Raw genomic sequence first — 19,167 nt, 5'->3', positions numbered from 1 at the left:
GTGGTATGCATGTGTACGTAATTACCTGCTCATGTCTCATTACCGATAGTTAATATATGGGCAGCTGAGGAAATTCATTTGATACGTACATGAGAAATTTAATACTTAGATGTTATATAAAGAAAGTATCACTATTTTGAATTTGTTAGAAAAGATAACTGTTACTTATGGTGCAGCTTGGTATCTTGCCAGGATAAGAGAATTATTTTATTTATTTATTTTTTAAAGTTTATTTATTTTGTGAGAGTATGTGTATGCAGTCACGGGAGGGGCAGAGAGAGAGAGAGAGAGAATACCAGGCAGGCTCCGTGCTGCTAAGAGCCCAACGTGGCCCACGGACCGCGAGATCATGACCGGAGCCGAAATCAAGAGTCGGACACCTAACCAACTGAGCCACCCGGGCGCCCCGTTTTTAAATTTATTATATACAATGATCTTGATAACCTTGCCTACCAGCCTCTTGTTAGGGTAAATTTTGTTGTATTAGTGCCATCTAAAAATCTAATATGTGAGCGGATATTTTGTCATCTTTTTCTTTTTAGATGCCACTTGTTTATTAAACTCAGGAATTGTTCGTATAACTTGTAACGGCTTTCACAAGGAGGTAGGTGGCAACTAATGCTGTGGACAGGGTGTCTTACCGGGCTAAAGTCAGGTCGTGGATGTCAGCTGCATTTAGTGTTAATTGTATAAACTGTTGTTTCGGCTCAAGTGGAAGGTCCCGCTAGGTTTGTGATGTTGGCAGCCAGTGCCGTCAGTTACCGACAGCCTGTTCTGGCAATATGCCAGAAGAGGGTTGGGCTGTTTTTGGCAGCTTTGTGTGGATGTCGGCTGCTTGAACCTGAAGGAGAATAGCGAAGTAGGTCAGTGCCTTAACCACATCCCTTTTTGTCCGTCCTCTTAATTCTCCTCTTTCTCCTCAGGAAGCTTATGAATAAAGGAAGTAACGCAAAGAAGGTACCTAGGACGGTGCCTGGCAGAGTGGGCGATGACTGATGTTGAAAAATACTTTTCTGGGGAAACACAAAATGGCAGATTTTTAAATGGATAATCGGCTAGATGTGCATGAATGCCGTATTTATACTTGATATTAGATCCTTTCACGTCAGATCAGGAGGAACAAACTGCCAGGGGCAGTGAGGGGGCCTGGGCGGGGGGGTGTTCATTTAGATCTGTCACCAAGTCTGTCAGCTTTAGGGAAGGAGTAGGGTTATCTTTCATAAAAAGAAAAAGCGACCTACAATGCCCTCATCAGTAATACTATTTATAACTAATGAGCATTGGTTTAGCTTAAGAACCTTATAAACCCTGTTCCTTGGCAGAAGTGTAAAAATGGAGTCTTTTGCAATTTCCATTCAGCATCTTTTATTCAGAATATTAAGTGTAAAGTAAGGTGATTAGCTTATTAATTATTCTTAAATTTGGTTAAGTTGTGTATTTTTTGATGTTTATTAATCGATCTTTCCAGACTTTGACTTTTTTAAAGAAATCAGGACCGTCCCTCAGTGAATTCATACCTGATGGTTATAATCGATGTCTTCTGGCTGGCCTTCTGTCACCGAGACTTGTTGATATTCAGCCTTCCAACTTAACTCAGGTGAGGTGGTTGCTGACTCTTGTTTACTTTGGGTCATAGATTATTAGCTTCTATTGTAATAAAAGTCTACTAGATCATTTCTGCGAAGGTAGGTTAGGTGATGTGACGCTCACTCCGCGTGATCAGTAGCTGTGGTCTTGGGTGTGGCTTACGTCACATACTCCCAGGACTCAATAGCCGTAACTCGGCCCCGGGTTCACTTAGCTCTATGGGAGGATATGGGACAGGAGGCACCCCATGGCGGCCTCAGGCTTGTCCTGAGTGGAAGCTGTTAAAACAGACTGGGGGCCATTTTCTGGCCCCTGTGAGAACAGCACTGGTGCAAGAGCGTGAGACCAGGCGAGTCAGGGATTGAAACTGCCTTTCCCTGCCAAATGCTTCAGCTTGGTGATAGCAGAGAGCCAACTGTTCGTCGTCCTCAAGGACTTGGGTGCTCTAAGTGCTCCATTTAACCCTTTTACTTTAGGAAACTTCATACTGATTATTTTTTTTCTAATTACATACTGTCAAATTAAGGCAATATCTTAAAACTTTGACATGAGAGGGGGTGCCTGGGGGGTTCAGTCGGTTAAGCGTCCGACATCGGCTCAGGTCATGATCTCACAGTCTGTGATTTCGAGCCCCGTGTCATGCTCTGTGCTGACAGCTCGGAGCCTGGAGCCTGCTTCGGATTCTGTGTGTGTCTCTCTCTCTCTGCCCCTCCCCCACTTGAGCTCCTGTCTTTCTCTCAAAAGTAAACATTAAAAAAAAATTAAAAAAAAAAAACAAAAACTTTGACATGAGAAAAAATTACCTATAATTCAGCCATGTGGACAAAACAGCATTTAGTGTTTTCTATGATTATTTTAAACCTGGTACTCATTTGGGTATTTTTTCCCCAATTATATAAATAATACGTGAATAATTTGAATTTAGAAAATTGGCTAAAGTGCATAGAGGCACATAAATATTGACATTTTGTTGACCATTCCTAGAATAGGCCAGATGACACTGTATTCTTCAGTGATGCATACGTAGAGGTAAAACAAAAAGAAAAGCAAGAAAATGATTCCTTCAGAAGGCAGGGGAGCGGTAGTGGTCACCGTGGGAGATGGTAGGGGGAGGTGGGACTTGCTTCTGATCAGGGAGGAGGAGAGGGAGGTTTCCAGGGGGCTGGCAGTCGCCTCCGTCTAGACCCGGGTCATGGTCTGGGTCATCATCTGTTTGTTTGTGTATATGGTTATGAGGACTTTTTAACTTGTAGCCTTTTTTTCGTATACCTCTTTACATATCCTTTAGTATACATGCAGTACATGAATTGCATGATGTGTATGCAATTTCATATTATTGGCTGATCATTAGTTACATATTTATAGGTTTTACCATTTTTTACTGGGCTGTCTATAGAAATTCTTTATGAAATACACATTTACCCTTTTTGTCAGAAATTTTACAGGTATTTCCCCTGCTGTTTTCTTCTCGATTGTCTTACAGTGTCTTTTGCTACATACAAATTAATATTTTTGTGGTCAAATGTATTTTATAGCTCTGGCTTAAAAAAAAATCTTCCTAACACTTCAAATGTCTCTTTAACATTTAAAGCTTTAATTCATCTTTGTGTATCAAATCACAAAGATAAGATTTTTTTCTTTTTTCCCAGATGATGTTTAGTCTAGCTGTCCTATACCACTTATGAAACAGAACACAGAATGTCCTTTTCCCATGCTACTGAAATACCACATTTATTTGATTTCCTATGTCTGCATGTACTGGGTTTTGTTTCTGGGTTTTAATTTTGTCCTATTCATTTCATTTATTTCTATGCCATTTTAATATACTGCTTTAATATTTGCTAATGCAGCCCTTTTTTTTCTGTAATTTTTGGTCAGTTCATAGGCAGTTTTTTGTATTAGTTATAAGATGATTTTATCCAGTACCTCCATTGGAATTCTTTTTGGAAATTTATTATATTCGCATACTAAATTTAGAGAGAATTGACATCTTTATCAGATCCAAGTCTAAATGGTGCATCTTCCCATTTATCCACGGTTTGTTTTACATCTATGAGCAAGAGTTTATGGTTATTTTCCTACGGACTTCTTTCTGTTTTCATCCGTAAGTGTTCTCTAGTTTTGCTCATTGTGAGTAGAACCTTTTTCCTATATTCATTGCCAAATGGTTGTTGCTAGCACATAAAAATGCAATTGACTTTTGTGTCTTCACTTAATAACTACTTAACTGAATTAGAATCTCTTAGATTTTCAAGGTACGCAGTCGGCAGCAAATCTAGACTCCATTTCTTTTCCCACTCTTGTTTGTTTTCTCATGCTTGGTAGAACCTCCACAGACTGGAAAAATAATGGTACCAGCAGACATTCTTGTTTTGTCCCTGATTGTAACGTAAATGCTTTAGTGAGTCTCCTTTTAGAATTGTGCTTTTCTTCATTTGGGGGAACCTTTATCATATCGTAGCCCCCTGTATTCCTGTGTGACTCATCTGTTTATTCATGCAATTCATTGTTAAAAGAATGGATGAATGAAATTCATCGAGTTCTTTGATATTAAACGTGACTTACGATATTTTAAGTAACACATTTATTGAGACATAACTCCTATACTTTACGTCACCTGTTTAAAGTGGCTAATTTAGTGGTTTTGAATAAATTCCTGGAATTGTGCGCCCGGCCCCACATTCGGTTTTAGAACATTTTTCTCGCCTGCACAAAAACCCCCCCATACTGTTTCCTTGCCCTCCGTCCCCCAGCCTTTGATAACCGTTGATCTGCTTTCTGTCTTTGCAGACTTGCTTATTCTAGAAACTTCACATTTGTATGAATTTCAGGTTCACTCTGTGGTAGCAGACACCAGTACTTCGTCCTGTTTGATGTCTGTACAGGATTGTGCCACGTTTTGTCCATCCGTTCTTTAGTCGGTGGGCATTTGGCTTGTTTTCAGTGTGGGACTATGACGAGTAACACGTTGTGTACACTTTTGGTGTGGGTGTGCGTCTTCATTTCTCTTGGGTGTGAAATTGCCGGGTCGCGAGGTGACTCCGTATTTACGACTGTTTCCCCAAGTGGCTTTTACCGTGTTACATCCCTGCCACTGGTGTGCGAGGATGGTAGTTAGTTCACGTCACCAGCTGTGTGTTCTTGTCTGGCTTTTTGTTTAGAGCCACCTAGTGAGTTAGGAGTTTTTAAGCCTTTATCCGTTTGTATTATTGAACTTGCTATCTCTGAGTCTGCGGTCAGTGGTCCTTTATCTTCATTTCTTCTTTTTCTTCTTTTAACGTGTGTGGTTTAGGAAGAACAGTTAGAAGCTATACTGTCAGCAGCAATCCATACGAGTTCGCTGGGACTTTTGACTGGATGTATCAAAAAGTGGATAGCAGAAGGTAAGATTTCAGTTTTTAACAAATAGAAAATTACTTTTGTATTTTAAAATTTTTAAATTATTCAGTTTGGGGAGGGGTGAAGCTTTATTTTGAGATAATTGCACATTGACATTGTAGCTTTAAGACATTATGTAGAGGTCCCGTGTACCCTTTCAGCACCACCTTCCCCCGGCAGGGTCTGGGAGACCTCTGGTACAGCACCTCAGTCAGGACCCCCACGTTGCCCTTTTCATAGCCTCGCCTGCCTCCCCCGATCCCCACCCCTAACCCCTGGCAGCCACCAATCTCTTCTCTACTTCCATAATTTTGTCATTTCAAAAATGTTCATGGGGCGCCTGGGTGGCTCAGTCGGTGAAGTGTCTGACTTTGGCTCAGGTTATGATCTCACGGTTTGTGAGTTCTAGCCCCGCATTGGGCTCTGTGCGGACAGCTCGGAGCCTGGAGCCTGCTTCGGATTATTTGTCTCCCTTTTCTGTCTCCCCACTCGCGTACTCTCTCTCTCAAAAATAAACATTTTTTAAAAAGTTCATAAATGTAATTATATAGTACATAATCTTTGGGATTGACTCTTTCACTCAGCAAAAGTCTCTGGAAATTTCTTCCCAGTTGCGTGTATCCCCCTTTTTACAAGCATATACTCCGCATACACATTATTTTTGTTCTGAATCATTTGAGAATAAGTTGAGGGCATCATGTTTCTTTACTTGGGAGTAACATTTCAGTATTATTTCCAGAAACAAGAACTTTGATTACCAAACCACTTTGTACTTCTGAAAATCAGGAACACCTTGATACGTGCGCTTATCTGATCTCCAGACCTTACTGGGATCTTGTCAGTCATGTCAGTCACATCCTTTGTAGCATTTATAGGGGTAGGGAATCCAGAATGTACTCTGTGTTTAGGTTTTGTGTCTTTTTGATTTCTCTTTATCTTGTATAATTAATTCCTAGGCCTTTATCTTTGAAGAAAAGACTTTGACTTCTTTAAGAAATATAAGCCTGTTATTTCGTAGACAGCCGCCCAACGTACATTTGTTCATCTTTCCCCAGGATTAGATTCAGGCGCGCCTGTTTCGCAGCAGCACTCCATAAATTGACGCGCTCCTAGCCGTTTCACGAGGGTGTGGCGCCACTTTGTCTCTGTTACTGTTGAACTTAACCCTGCCCGCTTGGTCAGGGTGGCTGCTCTCTTTTCCCACGGAAGTTACTAGTTCTTTGTTTGTAATTAATAATTCTTTATCTTTTCCGTTGATGTTTGCAAATAAGAACAACCAAATTCTGCTGCTAATCTGCGCTTTGTGCTCGAATGGACGTGGAATAAAGTGATTTTCACAAAAGAGGAATTGGACAGACTATGTAAGTATTACATTAAAAAATTAACCTTGGTTTATGTGTTAAGTACCTGACAACTTTTCATCAGTTTGAAGTTGTGAACTTTTTAAAGAACTGTCTGAAGAAAAGTATTTCTTTTTAAATTGGGGTGACAATTACTGTTTTTGTTTGATTTTTAGAGATTTTTTTGTGGGGGGGGCGCCTGGGTGGCTCAGTCAGTTGAGCTTCCAACTCTTGATTTCGGCTCAGGTCACGATCCCAGGGTTGTGGGTTCGAGCCCCGTGGCAGGCTCCACACTGACCATGGAGCCTGCTTAGGATTCTCTCTCTGTCTCCTCTGCTCCCTCCCCCACTTGCACTCTCTCTCCCTAAAACAAAACTGTTTTGAAAATTAAAAAAAAGCTCTTATTTTTAATTTCCACACCCAACGTGGGGCTCAATCTCACAACCTCCAGATCAAGAGTCACACGCTTGCCCCAACCATGTCGGGCTCTGTGCCGTCAGCTCGGAGCCTGGAGTCTGCTTGGGATTCTGTGTCTCCCTCTCTCTCTCTCTCTCTCTCTCTCTCTCTGCCCCTCCCCCACTCACACTCTGTCTCTGTCAAAAAATGAATAAACGTTAAAAAAGAAAAAGAGAGGGTCACACACTCCACCACCACTGCGCCAGCCAGGTACCCTGACAAAATTCTTTTTTGAGCAAGATTTTGCAACAGATTGTCAAACTGGCAGCATGTTAGTATGTGTACAGTACCAAGTTTCAGGATTATATCTTATTTTTGATCTTACAAGATTAATTTATAAAACATGCTGATGATGGAGTTAGAATATGCCAGGTAACTTCAGAAGCTCCTCTGTTTTTTCATTTTCCATGTAAATATATTTATGACTATAAAAAGGCTGAATAGGAGGGCAAAGACCTTCTCTGTCTTCTACGAGCAGATGTTTTTATCAGTCATTCAAAGTCCTTTTTCTTAACAGTTTTGCGTATTCACTGTACATTGAGTTGTGAGGTGTCCTGTGAATATCAAACGCTATACCTAATTAGTGCAAAAATAATGGAATAATGTGATTGCCCTGTATATGAAAGTAAAATTTAAGTTTTAGATGTATATGTCTTTGTTATTTGTATCATCGTGTTAGTGATGAATGAACAAATGGACTTCTTAAGTAAATTGCTCTTCGTAGAAGATTTTTAAGTTTTTTAGGAAGACGTGAGGTTCTATAGTATTTTTAGGGCATACTTAATGAAATAACCAACATGAAATAATTTTAAATATTTTGGCAATCACTTAGTATAGTCGAAGTGAGGGACAAACACTGGATAATCCAGAGTCAGGGTAAAAATGTACTTTTTTTGAAAGGAAAATATTTTTAGAACTCGTTATGGTTATGTAATTCATGTAAAAAAATTTCAAATCAGTTCACAAATTGTAAGCCTTCATTATACTTAGAGTATAATGTGGTGCCTCAGGCTTGAACTTGGTAACTCAGCCGTTATTGCTGCCTTCAACTTCCGTTATTGGTTTAATGGGTTGTTTTTTTTTTTTTAAACCTAATGTAATTAAAATACAAAGCATAATATTTTAAACATCGGAAGTAGAGCGTATCATTTGAGGAAGGGTTTCTGCTTAAGATACTTGTTGCGTGGTTAGTCACCCATGAAATATTAACGAGATTAAATTTTATCTAAAAGATGTGACCAGTCGCAACTAAAATACCCATTTTTTCCCCAAAAAATGAATTTATAAACTCCATCTTGAGTTTGAAATGAAAAGACAGCCAAATCTACAACGAATTGTAACAAGCGTGCAATTTATCGTCATAAGTCTTCATCTGAGGCTCCAGTTTGCTGTCTCGCTTCTGAAGACTGGAGGTGGAAGGAGTGCTCTTACAAAATACTAGTCACAAAACAACGCTGTATGTAAAAGATCTGCTGTAAAGGACTTACTTGAAGGAGAAGTGTTTAATGAACTAACTTCCAGTGAATCTGAAGTTGACTCTAGATCGCCTTCCCCTCTTCACATATTGCTTATTACCCCGTTCTGCCTCTTAAAAAAAATAGTAATTTGGATTTGTCTCTTCTGGGGTTCTTGAGGTCGTGTGCCGTTTCAACCTTGTGTTTGGCAAATCTCACAATGTATAGACTAAGTCTGTGGCCGATATGAGTTTGAGAAACCTTGCATTTGCGATTTTAATTCATACTTATTGTGTCAAAACGCATCTTGTATTTTATCCTTGGAAGGTACACCATTATTTGATGGCTCGTGTCGCTTCATCGATTCGCAAACCATACAGTCCCTCCAGCAGTGCCGTTTGCTTCTTAGCAACCTTAATTCGGTCTTAAACTGTTTCACGAGAGAGGCCCAAGACATCACCGAGAGAGGTGTGCGCTTTATCTTTTGTAAATGAATTTTTATTTCAATTTTACTTCTTGGCTTCGAGAAAGAATAAACCTCCGTGTCCTAAGATACATCATTGTGCAGAGGCTCTTGTTTTGTAACGAAAACTACAGAATGTTATTCGATGTGCCGTGAGCTCCTGCTTAAATAAGCTTGGGAAATTTGGGTTAAACTTTCTGATTGTTGAGGCAGAGTACATACTGACGGTAGAGTTTCGAATTCTTATTCTTTTTTATTCACAGAGGTCATTGTAAATTTTTTGTCTCCGTTTGCCATTTAAACAAAACACGCAGTTTCATTTAAAGGCCTGGTTTGAGCAGCCTATGTTAATATTACTGTACTAGTTTGTATTAATGTCTAAATTTGGCTTCTGAAACTAGGTAGATGGAAGCATAGCTAAGGTGGAGGCCTTTCCCTAAAATGTCTGCTTAGTAAGTTACTTATTTTAGCATTTTGGAGATTACTTGTTCAAGCGAAGTGTGTTCAGAAATACACATATACTGTTAAAAGTCTCCGAATCATTAGTTTTTGAGAACCGTCGAGTGTCTTGATTTTTCGTTTGTGATTGACAAATTGCAAGTTGCACATCTGGTGTTCGACCTCCCCCGCAGGCCTTCTGGACCTCCACAGGAAGTGCCTGGTCACCCGGCTCATCTGCCGGTACACACAAGTGGTGCTTTGGTTCTGCCGCTCCGGGCTGCTACCAGAGGGCTTAGGTAAAAGATTTACATAACCCGTGGATGGGCGTGGACGCGGTCTTAAATCCTTGTAACTTGTTTGTTCTGGGGTTTCAGATTTCCTTTCTCCCACCACCTCACTTACGTTTTCTCCTGTTCTCACCTCCGAACGTTCTTCCTCACTTTGTGTCTGGAGAGCCTCGCCCCGTGCCGTTCCCAGGCGTCCACACACTATTTATTGGGCTGAATGACACGAAACTTGGCTTCCGAAAAAGGGTCCAGCGATATCACCAGCTCTGTTTAGATCCATTCACCCGTGGGTTTTCTATTCTAATTTGCTGATGTTTTTCTCCTTAAGAGTTCTTTTAATATGGTTATTAACCAGTATTATTTGCCATCTGTTCAATGTCTCCTTTTAGCTAATAATTTATGCCAGTACCAAGAATTTGAGGATTTGACTTTTGCCATGTTTGTCTAGAGCACTTCCAAAGCCTCTAACTTCTTGCACGTCTGGGGCACACGTTAGATTCTGTTTAGAAGTGCTTCTGTCCTGTGCGTAATTGCTTTGATCTTACCCTTTCTTTATGCTCTTTGATTTTTACTTAAATAGTCGCCGTTGCTGGCTTTCAGATGATCATTTGTGATTAAGGGAGTAGAATCATTTTCTGGAATGGCTTTTCCAGAGTTTTAAGCCAGCACCCTTGTTTTTTCAGACTGTCACGAGAGACTCTGTTTTCTCATTTGTGTATCTGCTAATTTACTTACTTCATTTAAGTAAATTTATTACTTAAATTGAGGAAACCTTCAGATTAAACAACATCATATGATTTTAGTAAAACGTTAATATGTGTAACCTTGAGTATCGTTGGGAAGTTTTGGAAATCTTACCAGCCTCCCCCACCCCCCCCCCCAACCAATATTTAGATGATGCCGTGCACCTGCCCCGCTTATGCTACAACTACCCCGTCATCCAGAACTACTACACCAGCCGTCGACAGAAGTGTGAGCGTCTGTCCAGGTACAGTATATCCGGAACCTTCCAGAACATTTTAAGAATCACTTTCGTAAGAAGTCTCCCTACCTCAGAACAGAATTCGTCGCGCTACAAAAGCTGAAATCGTGGAATTCTTAAGTATGGTGACAGGATTTGTTGCCAGCCTTATTATTTTAGTTGTAATGTTTGCTTGTCTGCCTTGACCTAAGGGTTACCACCTTTACTCTATAACTCAGTATTTCCTAATTTAAAGTAGTTCCCACAATTGGTTTATCAGAGGAGATTCTATAGTGTAAGCGTGTATTTTTCCTGAGAATTCGTATTCAGGAAAAGACTAGAAGCTCCGAGTCCTCAAAACATAAAACATACCACCAGTTAGGCATGTTACGTTATTTCCACTAACAGCTGTGGTTGGACACTTCACCCACTTTTTTCTGTTTTTCTTATTTCCTTTATTTCTTTTGAAAACACGTGACTGTTTGCCTCATTGGTTCCTTTGAAATAAAGAAGTAGAAGTACTAGAAGCAAGAGCAGTGAGTGAGCCTTGGTTCTGCCTCTGGACTTAGAGCGCCTTCTCCCTTGGGCCAGAGCAGCTTCGTGGTAGCATAGCCCGCAGCACTGACCGCGCTGGCTCACGCAGGCACAGGCGCAAGGTCACGGTCGCCCAGAGATCAGTGCCTTTGGTGCGTGGCAAGTGTGGAGTCTGGTGCTTAAGAACTAATCTCGGAGACGAGCGCGGACTTGGGAGACTTACTAGGCATATCTGAAAATTCTGGATCTGTTATTGCTAAGAGTGTGTGTCCCTGAGCGGATTTGCTAAGCTTTCTGGTCCTGTTTGTCACAAAGTTACGCAGTCAGTATGGCTGCAGACTGAGCAGCTGCCCGCCCCCAGGAGCAGTGTTCTTCGAGGAGGAGGCAGGCACTGTGTCTGCCTCTCGCCTCGTAGGTGCACAGCGAGGCAGTGGTGAAGAGATCGCTGGGGCCAGAACCCCCTGGGTGATGAAACTGAGGGCCTGGCTCTTTGACCCTGAACTGCAGCACGTTTTCACCAATGGGCTGCCATGCTCTCTCGGGCTGTAAAACCCAGAATCGCTTCAGGCACCTGGCGGGCGGGACCCGGTTCTCCTCCAGACCTGACCTTCACACACTGGCTTGTTGGTGCCCCAGCCAGAGGCGTCTTCAGGGTCTAGCTGGTTCTTGATGACTAGAGCTCACCTGGTGCTAAACGGGGCCCTGTTGTCGACTCTCTGGATTGTTGGGATCGTGATGCTTATTGTTCTGATAATACTAAGTAATTATTTAGATAAAACTAAATTATTTAGGTAATACTAAATAAGTTAATACTAAATAATCGTGAATGTTGCCCTTCTTGCAGAGGGAAGTGGAATCCTGATTACTTGATGATTGACGGAATGGTTTCTCAGTTAGGAGATGGCGTGGAGAAGCTGTGGAAACGGGATGAAGGAGGCACAGGAAAATACCCCCCCACCAGTCTACACGTAAGTGCCCGACAACAGAGTTGGGGGGAGGGTGGTCGTGCTTAGCCCTATATTTCACACCTGGCACAGGCTCGGGAAACCAAGGAGCCTGAGTGAACGAATATATAAAGCACACCGGATGTTTTATCCTTTTGTAGGCACTGCTGGACATATACCTCCTAGACGACGTTACCGAAGCGAGCAAACACGCTGTCGTATCCTTTAAGCGCTGTCAAGTAATTCACGCGTTACCCGAATCCTCAGATTTGAGAGTGGTGGGAACCTCGCGCATCTAAAACCAGTCTCCAGTTCACATCTGAAACTTCTCTAAAGGAAGGTTTCCTAACCCGGGGTCCGTTGGTTGGGTTCAGAGGGTCCGTCGCGGACCTGAAACCATGCAGAACTGTGTTTGGTGTTCAGTTTTCTAGGGATAGCGTCCACAGTTCTCCTCGACTGGACCATGTGTCCCAGACGTTCCCAGCGTTAGAACAACGGCTCCAAAACATGGCCGGCCAGATGCTCTTTCTTAGTGAGGTCAACTTCTGTGTTCAGTACGAATACATGAGAAGTTAGCTTAATATTACCTTAGGTATTGGCTGGCTTGGAGCCCGGTGGTCTTTGCAGTAATATTTTTGTGCTAACGTCAGTTTCTTTATCTAAAAATGTGTAGTTCCATTCGTGATTTATAACAGAGATGATGCGCTTGCTTAAGCTGCTGGGTTTTGCTGCCTAACTGGAATTTTGTCTGTGGCTCTGCTTCTTCAGTTTGCCTGTAAGCCACTGGCTTCCTTAAGCAAGTGTGCTTAGTTCATCTCCTTCGTGGTGGTACTTGCTTTTGAGAATGAGTGAGGTCGGTTGTAGGACTGGCTAGGCCCACGTTTCATGAAACTACCACGGTTGGTTATCCGTCCGGGCTTTCCGAATGCCAGACGCAGCCCCTTCGAGCCTCTTTGCTGTTGCTGCCTAACACAATTAGACGTGTGGGAGTTTTCTTCTTGTTTATTGCCCTTAATCCTCTTTTTTAAAGACCATTTATTTGTTACTCGATATCATGTATTCCTTCCCCAACAAAACAGATGCTTGCATCGAATCATTTCCGACCGCCTTTGCCATTTCTTGGGGCCAGGTCAAACTTATCCAAGGGTTTTGGCTGATAGATCATAATGACTATGGGGTAAGTCTGTTCACTTAGAATGTCAACGTTCGTAAACTATTAGGATTTTAGAAAGAAATACATAGCTGGATTAAATGGGATGTTACAGATACGATACAGTCTGCTTTTAGAGGTAATTTAAGGACTCCGTTCAATCAGTGCCTTTACCAAGCACTATTTATCCAGTGAGGATACAAAGATAAAACAGTTTCAACCCCAGGTTCCGTACTATCCAAAGAAGGAAAGAAATAATAAGCGATTGCTAGTAGTGCAAATACGGAGCATTGTTCTGTCACAGATACACTAGGTGTGTTGCTGTAGGAGGCAGAGTTCGGCATTGATGCGTGACGGTGGTGGTGGAAAGTTTTTTATAATAGCTTAAATGAGGCCTCAAAAGAATGAAGCTTTTACTTAAAACACACCATGTGTTCAAGTAGACCTTTACAGGTTGCATTTAAACTGCTTTTTGTGGCTGTAGCGTCGCCTGTCTTTGTAAAGGTCGGCTACCTTGTCTAAATGCAGCGCGTCATGTTTGTATTTAGCGACTCTCATGCCCTCTTTGCAGAGCGGCTTGGACCTTCTGTTTCACCCAAGTACTGCAAAACCTGTGTCGTGGCAGCATTCAAAGATTATTCAAGCCTTCATGAGCCAGGGTGAGCACAGACAAGCCCTCAGGTACATTCAGACCATGAAGCCGACGGTGTCCAGCGGCGATGACGTCATCCTTCACCTCACTGTTCTGCTTTCTAACAGGTGAGTCCGCATTTTGAAACCGCAGTCAGACTCTGGATTATACGTCAGTAAATCAGCGGTATATAATCTCGCTTTGGTCGCATCACGTCATATTCATTCTTAGGGTTCTTCATCTCTTGGCATTAGGAAGAAATGTGCAAAAACCTTTTGTCATAGGAAAGGATGAATAAGGAGTAACGGGAAACAAAGCTGAGGTTTAAAGTTCCATCTGTTGCCAGGGCATCTGGGTGGCTCACTCAGGTCATGATCTCACGGTGCTCCATGTCGAGCTCGCCACTGTCAGTGCGGAGCCTGCTGGGGATTCTCTCTCTCCCTCGCTCTCTGCCCCTCCCCCACTCACACGCATGTGCTCTCTCACACTTGAAAAAATACTTGATTAAAAAAATTATATCTGGGGGCGCCTGGGTGGCGCAGTCGGTTAAGCGTCCGACTTCAGCCAGGTCACGATCTCGCGGTCCGTGAGTTCGAGCCCCGCGTCAGGCTCTGGGCTGATGGCTCAGAGCCTGGAGCCTGTTTCCGATTCTGTGTCTCCCTCTCTCTCCGCCCCTCCCCTGTTCATGCTCTGTCTCTCTCTGTCCCAAAAATAAGTGTTGAAAAAAAAAAATTAAAAAAAAAAATTATATCTGTTGCTAACTGGCTGTATTGGCAGTCGGCCACATGGACGGTTGGGGTTTGAGTAGCTGAAGAGGGGCCAAAAATAGAGAGGAAGGATGAAGTCATCCTGAGTTGTAAAATCAGGTTGGGTAATCTTACATACTTGAACCAGATTTGAGCACGTGATATCTTTGCATTGCCTCTTGCCTTTGCCTTATTTTAACGTTCTCTAATCAGTGTGGTATTTGCCGTTTATATTACAGCAATATATGTATATGTTGCTGCAGTTATTTGATCTGTCACATTTGTAACAACAACAAGTTAAATGGCATGATTGGAAATACAACGATCTCATTATTGGGTTTCCTTGTTAACCAAAGTAGTTGGGGAAGTTGCTGGGAGCTAATGTTTCTTACTTGGTTGTAACTGTTTTACACAACTCTTTTTTTTATTTTCCAGTTCTATCGATTGGCCGCTTTTATATTTTTAGAAAATGGTCACTTTACTCACCACAAATTGTCCTTAATGAACCAAACACCACTTCAGTGCCAGCACTCTGGAAGTTAATGTTTTCTTTGTTCTCTTGGGTTAAACGATGCATCTCTGAGAGGGTTGAATCTCTGCATCTCAGATAGAAGACAAGTTCTGTAGTGTAATCGTGGGTTGGTTAGACAGGTAGAAACTGCCAGTGTCCTCAAAAGTAATGAATTAGGAAGTACTTGTTGAAATGAAATAATTTGGGTTGGCCAGAAGCATTTGGCTGGCTGAATAAATGTGCAGTGAACATTAGAACAAAAAGAAAGGGTTGCCTGGGAGCTCAGTTGGTTAAGCGTCAGGCTTTGGCTCAGGTCGTGATCCCACGATTTTGTGGGTTCGAACCCCACAGTGGGCTCCGTGCTGACAGCTCAGAGCCTGGAGCCTGCTTCGGAATCTGTGTCTCACTCTCTCTCTCTGCCCCTCCCCTGCTTGTACTCTCTCTCTCAAAAGTAAACTTTAAAAAAATTTTTTTAAAAAAGAAAAAAATTTTAAAAAGCTAACGGTGATAAATGTTTATTCAATAAATGGGTTCATTATGTGCTGACAAGTGCTTTTCAAAAGGTGGGGGGAGGGCTTAAGTAGGGGTGGGAAGAAATATGTGTTTGCTTGTGTGTGTCCAGAACTTCTTAGGAAGGATACCTGAGAAATTGTTAGTGATGATTGGGCACCAAGAAGCAGCTTAGGAGGCTGGGAGTCCACCGTGTATCCTTTTGAAGCTTGTCAAAGCATGTAAGTATCTTACTGTTGAAAAGCAAAAAGCCGCATATTCTCATGACCCTCCCTCCACGTGGCTTCGAGCTGCAGGGATACAGGCTCCCCACGTGCCCTCACTCTCCTCCGCAGTCTTACCGACGAGTTTGGCCTTCACTGTGACAGGCTGTTTCAGGAGCTTTCCCTTCCCCCGGAACCTTGTAGCAGTCCTGTCACTGTAGCAGTGAAGGGGGCCGCTCCAGGCTTCTTTTGGGCAGCGTGGACCCATTGAACACCCCCCACCCCCTTTAAAAATACAAGTGGCCTACTATACGTCTTTCTGCAACATACTTTTATCACCTAGGTCATTGGGAACTTATTTCAGAATAGTACAAAAAGAGCTTCCTTATTTTTGTTGTATAGTAATTCGGTGTGATGGACCAGTACTTCTTTAATTTCCTCCCCTTAGTGAACATTTACGTGTTTTGCCATTTTAAACATTGCTACGAGTAACTGCACGTTTTGCACAAGCACAGATGCAGCTCATAAGGTGTAAAATCCTGCAAGTGGGATTGCTTGGTGAAAGGACATTTGCAGTTATAATTTTGGGAGATGTGGCACACTGCCCTCCATGAGGGTTAGGCCGCTTGACCCCGCGTCACCTTACCCTGTGTCCTTTAGTTGGATGAAGTTTTAAGAAAATTATTTGCTTGATAGTCATATTCCTGTGTCCTTGCCATGTTTTTATTCTGCCCGCCTTCCCCCACTCCAGTCCTGAAAGCTGCCAGCCCCTCCAAAAATTCCAAGTGCTAGATTAATTACTGTCAGATTTAGTGCGGATCTTTCAAGACGTTTTGTTATCTTAGTAAGTATGAAGTAAGTCTGTAAGTGTTTATAGGCTTTGTTCATTGGTTAGTTTTTTTAAATAATTAATGTTCATACTGTTGTAAGCTTGCTTTTTTTTTTTTTTTTTTTTAACTTAACAGTATATCATGGGAAACACTGCTTATCCAATGGTCTTACTGCCCGTGGAAGGACAGCCTCATGGCCCCCACATGATGTCCAAAACTGCCTAGTTGAACCCGTGTTCTCTAATCAGATCTTGCTTTATCAGTCAGTCACAATATTTTTTTACTGAGTGAAGCAAGCCCATCACCGGCCCATAAACACTGTTCCATGGTCCCACTGCTCTCATGCTGGGTGTCTGTTCCACGGGAGCCGGCTTTTTTCTGCCACACCACACTACTCTTCTTCTGTCCAGACCACATTAGCTTATGTCTTCTGACTCCTGTGTACTTACTTAGCTTTTCTATTTTACACGTAAGTAATGGTCCAGAACAGCATCACGTGAAGCCTTCTCGTTGATATTAGCAAACTTCGTTATGTAATGATAAGTTTTTTTTTTTATTAACTTGTTTTATTTTTTATTTTTTAAAATTTACGTCCAAATTAGTTAGCATATTGTGCAGCAGTGATTTCAGGAGTAGATTCCTTAGTGCCCCTTACCCATTTAGCCCATCCCCCTCCCACTACCCCTCCCGTAACCCGGTTTGTTCTCCATATTTATGAGTCTCTTCTGTTTTGTCCCCCTTCCTGTTTTTATATTTTTTTTTGTTTCCCTTCCCTTACGTTCATCTGTTTCGTCTCTTGAAGTCCTCATATGAGTGAAGTCTTACGATTTTTGTTTTTCTCTGACTACTTTCACTTAGCATAATACCCTCCAGTTCCATCCACGTAGTTGCAAATGGCAAGATTTCACTCATTTTGATTGCCGAGTAAAACTCCATTGTATATATATCCCACCTCTTCTTTATCCTCATCCATCGATGGACATTTGGGCTCTTTCCATCCTTTGGCTGTTGTCGATAGTGCTGCTATCTAAACATGGGGGTGCATGTGTCCCTTTGAAACAGCACACCTGTATCCCATGGAGAAATGCCCAGTAGTGCAATTGCTGGGTCACAGGGTAGTTCTATTTTTAGTTTTTTGAGGAACCTCCATACTGTTTTCCAGAGTGGCTGCACCAGCTTGCATTCCCTTCTTTTTTTTTTTTTTTTTTATGAGAGACCAGGAGAGCGAGCAGGGGAGAGGCAGAGAGGGGGGAGAGAATCCCAAGCAGGCTCTCTGCTGTCAGTGCAGTGCCCATTGCAGGGCTCAAGCTCACGAACAGGGAGATCATGCCCGGAGCTGAAACCAAGAATCTGACTCTTTACCGACTCGGCCACCCAGGTGCCCACGATGATGAGTATTTCATAAAAGCTTAAAGTACTTGTAAATTATATACACAGAGCGTGATGAGGTTCTGTGGGTGGAGCGCTTATTTTGAATACCTCAAACAGCTTTTCTAACACGGAATCGTGCTGAACGCCGGTTTCAGGTACGTGGTGGAGGCCTGGACTTTCCTGCGGCAGCACTCCGCCGGCCTCAACGTGGAGGAGCTCCTCAGGCACGCGTACGAGGTCTGCCAGGACGCGGGCCTGATGGAGGATTTGCTGCAGCTGCCTTTCACCGACACAGAGCAGGTGATGACCCCCAGCAGCAGCTCGGCAGAAGTTCCGGATATGCTGGCGGCTCACGACTGTGTTTGGTTCTTCCTAGGAGTGCTTGGTGAGATTTTTGCAGTCCAGCACCAGTGTCCGAAATCAGGAGTTCCTTCTAGTTCACTACCTGCAGCGTGCCAATTACGCCTCTGCCCTGAGGCTGAACCAAACTCTGAAGGCCAATCTCACGGTATGGTTCAACTTGTTTCATTATGGGGGACAAGAGAAGAAGGAAAACTGGTGATTTTGTTGTATAAGAGTTTGTACTTTGGGGGCGCCTGCGTGGCTCAGTCAGTGAAGCGTCCGACTTGGGCTCAGGTCACGGTCTCGCGGTTCGTGAGTTCGAGCCCCGCGTGGGACTCTGTGCTGACAGCCTGGAGCCTGCTTCGGATTCTGTGTCTCCCACTCTGTCTGCTCCTCCCCCGCCCACACTCTGTCCCTCTCTGTCTCTCAAAAATGAATAAATGTTAAAAAACAACAGAGTTTATACTTTGGTAACCACTGGGGTTTTTATATAACCTTGAGCTTGGAGAATTCCTCTTGTTACTTCTGTAGCAGATTGGGAGCGGGGAATTAGTATTTACCTGATTCTCTCATTAGTACGTCATTTCTCTTTGGCTAACTACCCACACTTCTTGCGAGACTAACCACCCCACTCGGAGAATAGGAGGCAGGGGTGGAGGGGCAGTAGGAGTTAACACCGTGCAAAGAGCATGGGCCTTAGGGGTCCGATTGATTCTTCTTTGTGCTCTGTGCTTGAAACACATTCTCTGAGCCTTGGTTCCTTACCTGTAAAATGTCGAGGTCTCTTCGTGGGGATGCGCAGAGGTGTGTCTGAAGGGACATGGTGCCTGACCCACGTAGACCCTTGGTGAATGATAACCATTGTTTTAGTAGTTGTGAAGGATCGAGGCCAGTGGACAGGGACTGCTAATGCAGTTAGGTGTATGTCAGAGGTCCTGGGTTGGGAAGAATGGATATGAAGGGAGGACGAAGATACTCTTAGGTATGCAGAATTTATTTTAAATGCTAAATACGTAAACGTAACGCTT

The 19,167-nt window shown here is 42.8% G+C and overlaps 1 protein-coding gene across 7 annotated transcripts in view; it reads left to right on the top strand.

Annotated features, from left to right (window-relative positions):
• AHCTF1 (AT-hook containing transcription factor 1) overlaps window positions 1–19,167 on the top strand; it is a 78,765-nt gene that overhangs the window by 33,902 nt on the left and 25,696 nt on the right. For 6 of the 7 annotated variants that reach the window (XR_008293234.1, XM_027046312.2, XM_027046313.2 and 3 more), the window contains 13 exons: window positions 543–604; window positions 1,469–1,597; window positions 4,880–4,970; window positions 6,237–6,326; window positions 8,543–8,683; window positions 9,311–9,415; window positions 10,301–10,394; window positions 11,746–11,869; window positions 12,007–12,063; window positions 12,876–13,022; window positions 13,567–13,754; window positions 17,953–18,097; window positions 18,174–18,305. Coding sequence is in view for 6 of the 7 variants with exons in the window: in XM_027046312.2 (XP_026902113.2) it covers window positions 543–604; window positions 1,469–1,597; window positions 4,880–4,970; window positions 6,237–6,326; window positions 8,543–8,683; window positions 9,311–9,415; window positions 10,301–10,394; window positions 11,746–11,869; window positions 12,007–12,063; window positions 12,876–13,022; window positions 13,567–13,754; window positions 17,953–18,097; window positions 18,174–18,305 (1,505 nt within the window). In the remaining variant the exon portion in view is untranslated. The remainder of the gene's footprint in view (window positions 1–542; window positions 605–1,468; window positions 1,598–4,879; window positions 4,971–6,236; window positions 6,327–8,542; window positions 8,684–9,310; window positions 9,416–10,300; window positions 10,395–11,745; window positions 11,870–12,006; window positions 12,064–12,875; window positions 13,023–13,566; window positions 13,755–17,952; window positions 18,098–18,173; window positions 18,306–19,167) is intronic. The other variant, XM_027046314.2, reaches the window with a different exon arrangement.

The sequence above is a fragment of the Acinonyx jubatus genome, chromosome E4 (genome assembly GCF_027475565.1).
Source record: "Acinonyx jubatus isolate Ajub_Pintada_27869175 chromosome E4, VMU_Ajub_asm_v1.0, whole genome shotgun sequence".
NCBI lineage: Eukaryota > Metazoa > Chordata > Mammalia > Carnivora > Felidae > Acinonyx > Acinonyx jubatus.
The sequence above is the reverse complement of the archived record's forward strand: the minus strand, read 5'-3'. Positions and strand labels throughout refer to the sequence as shown.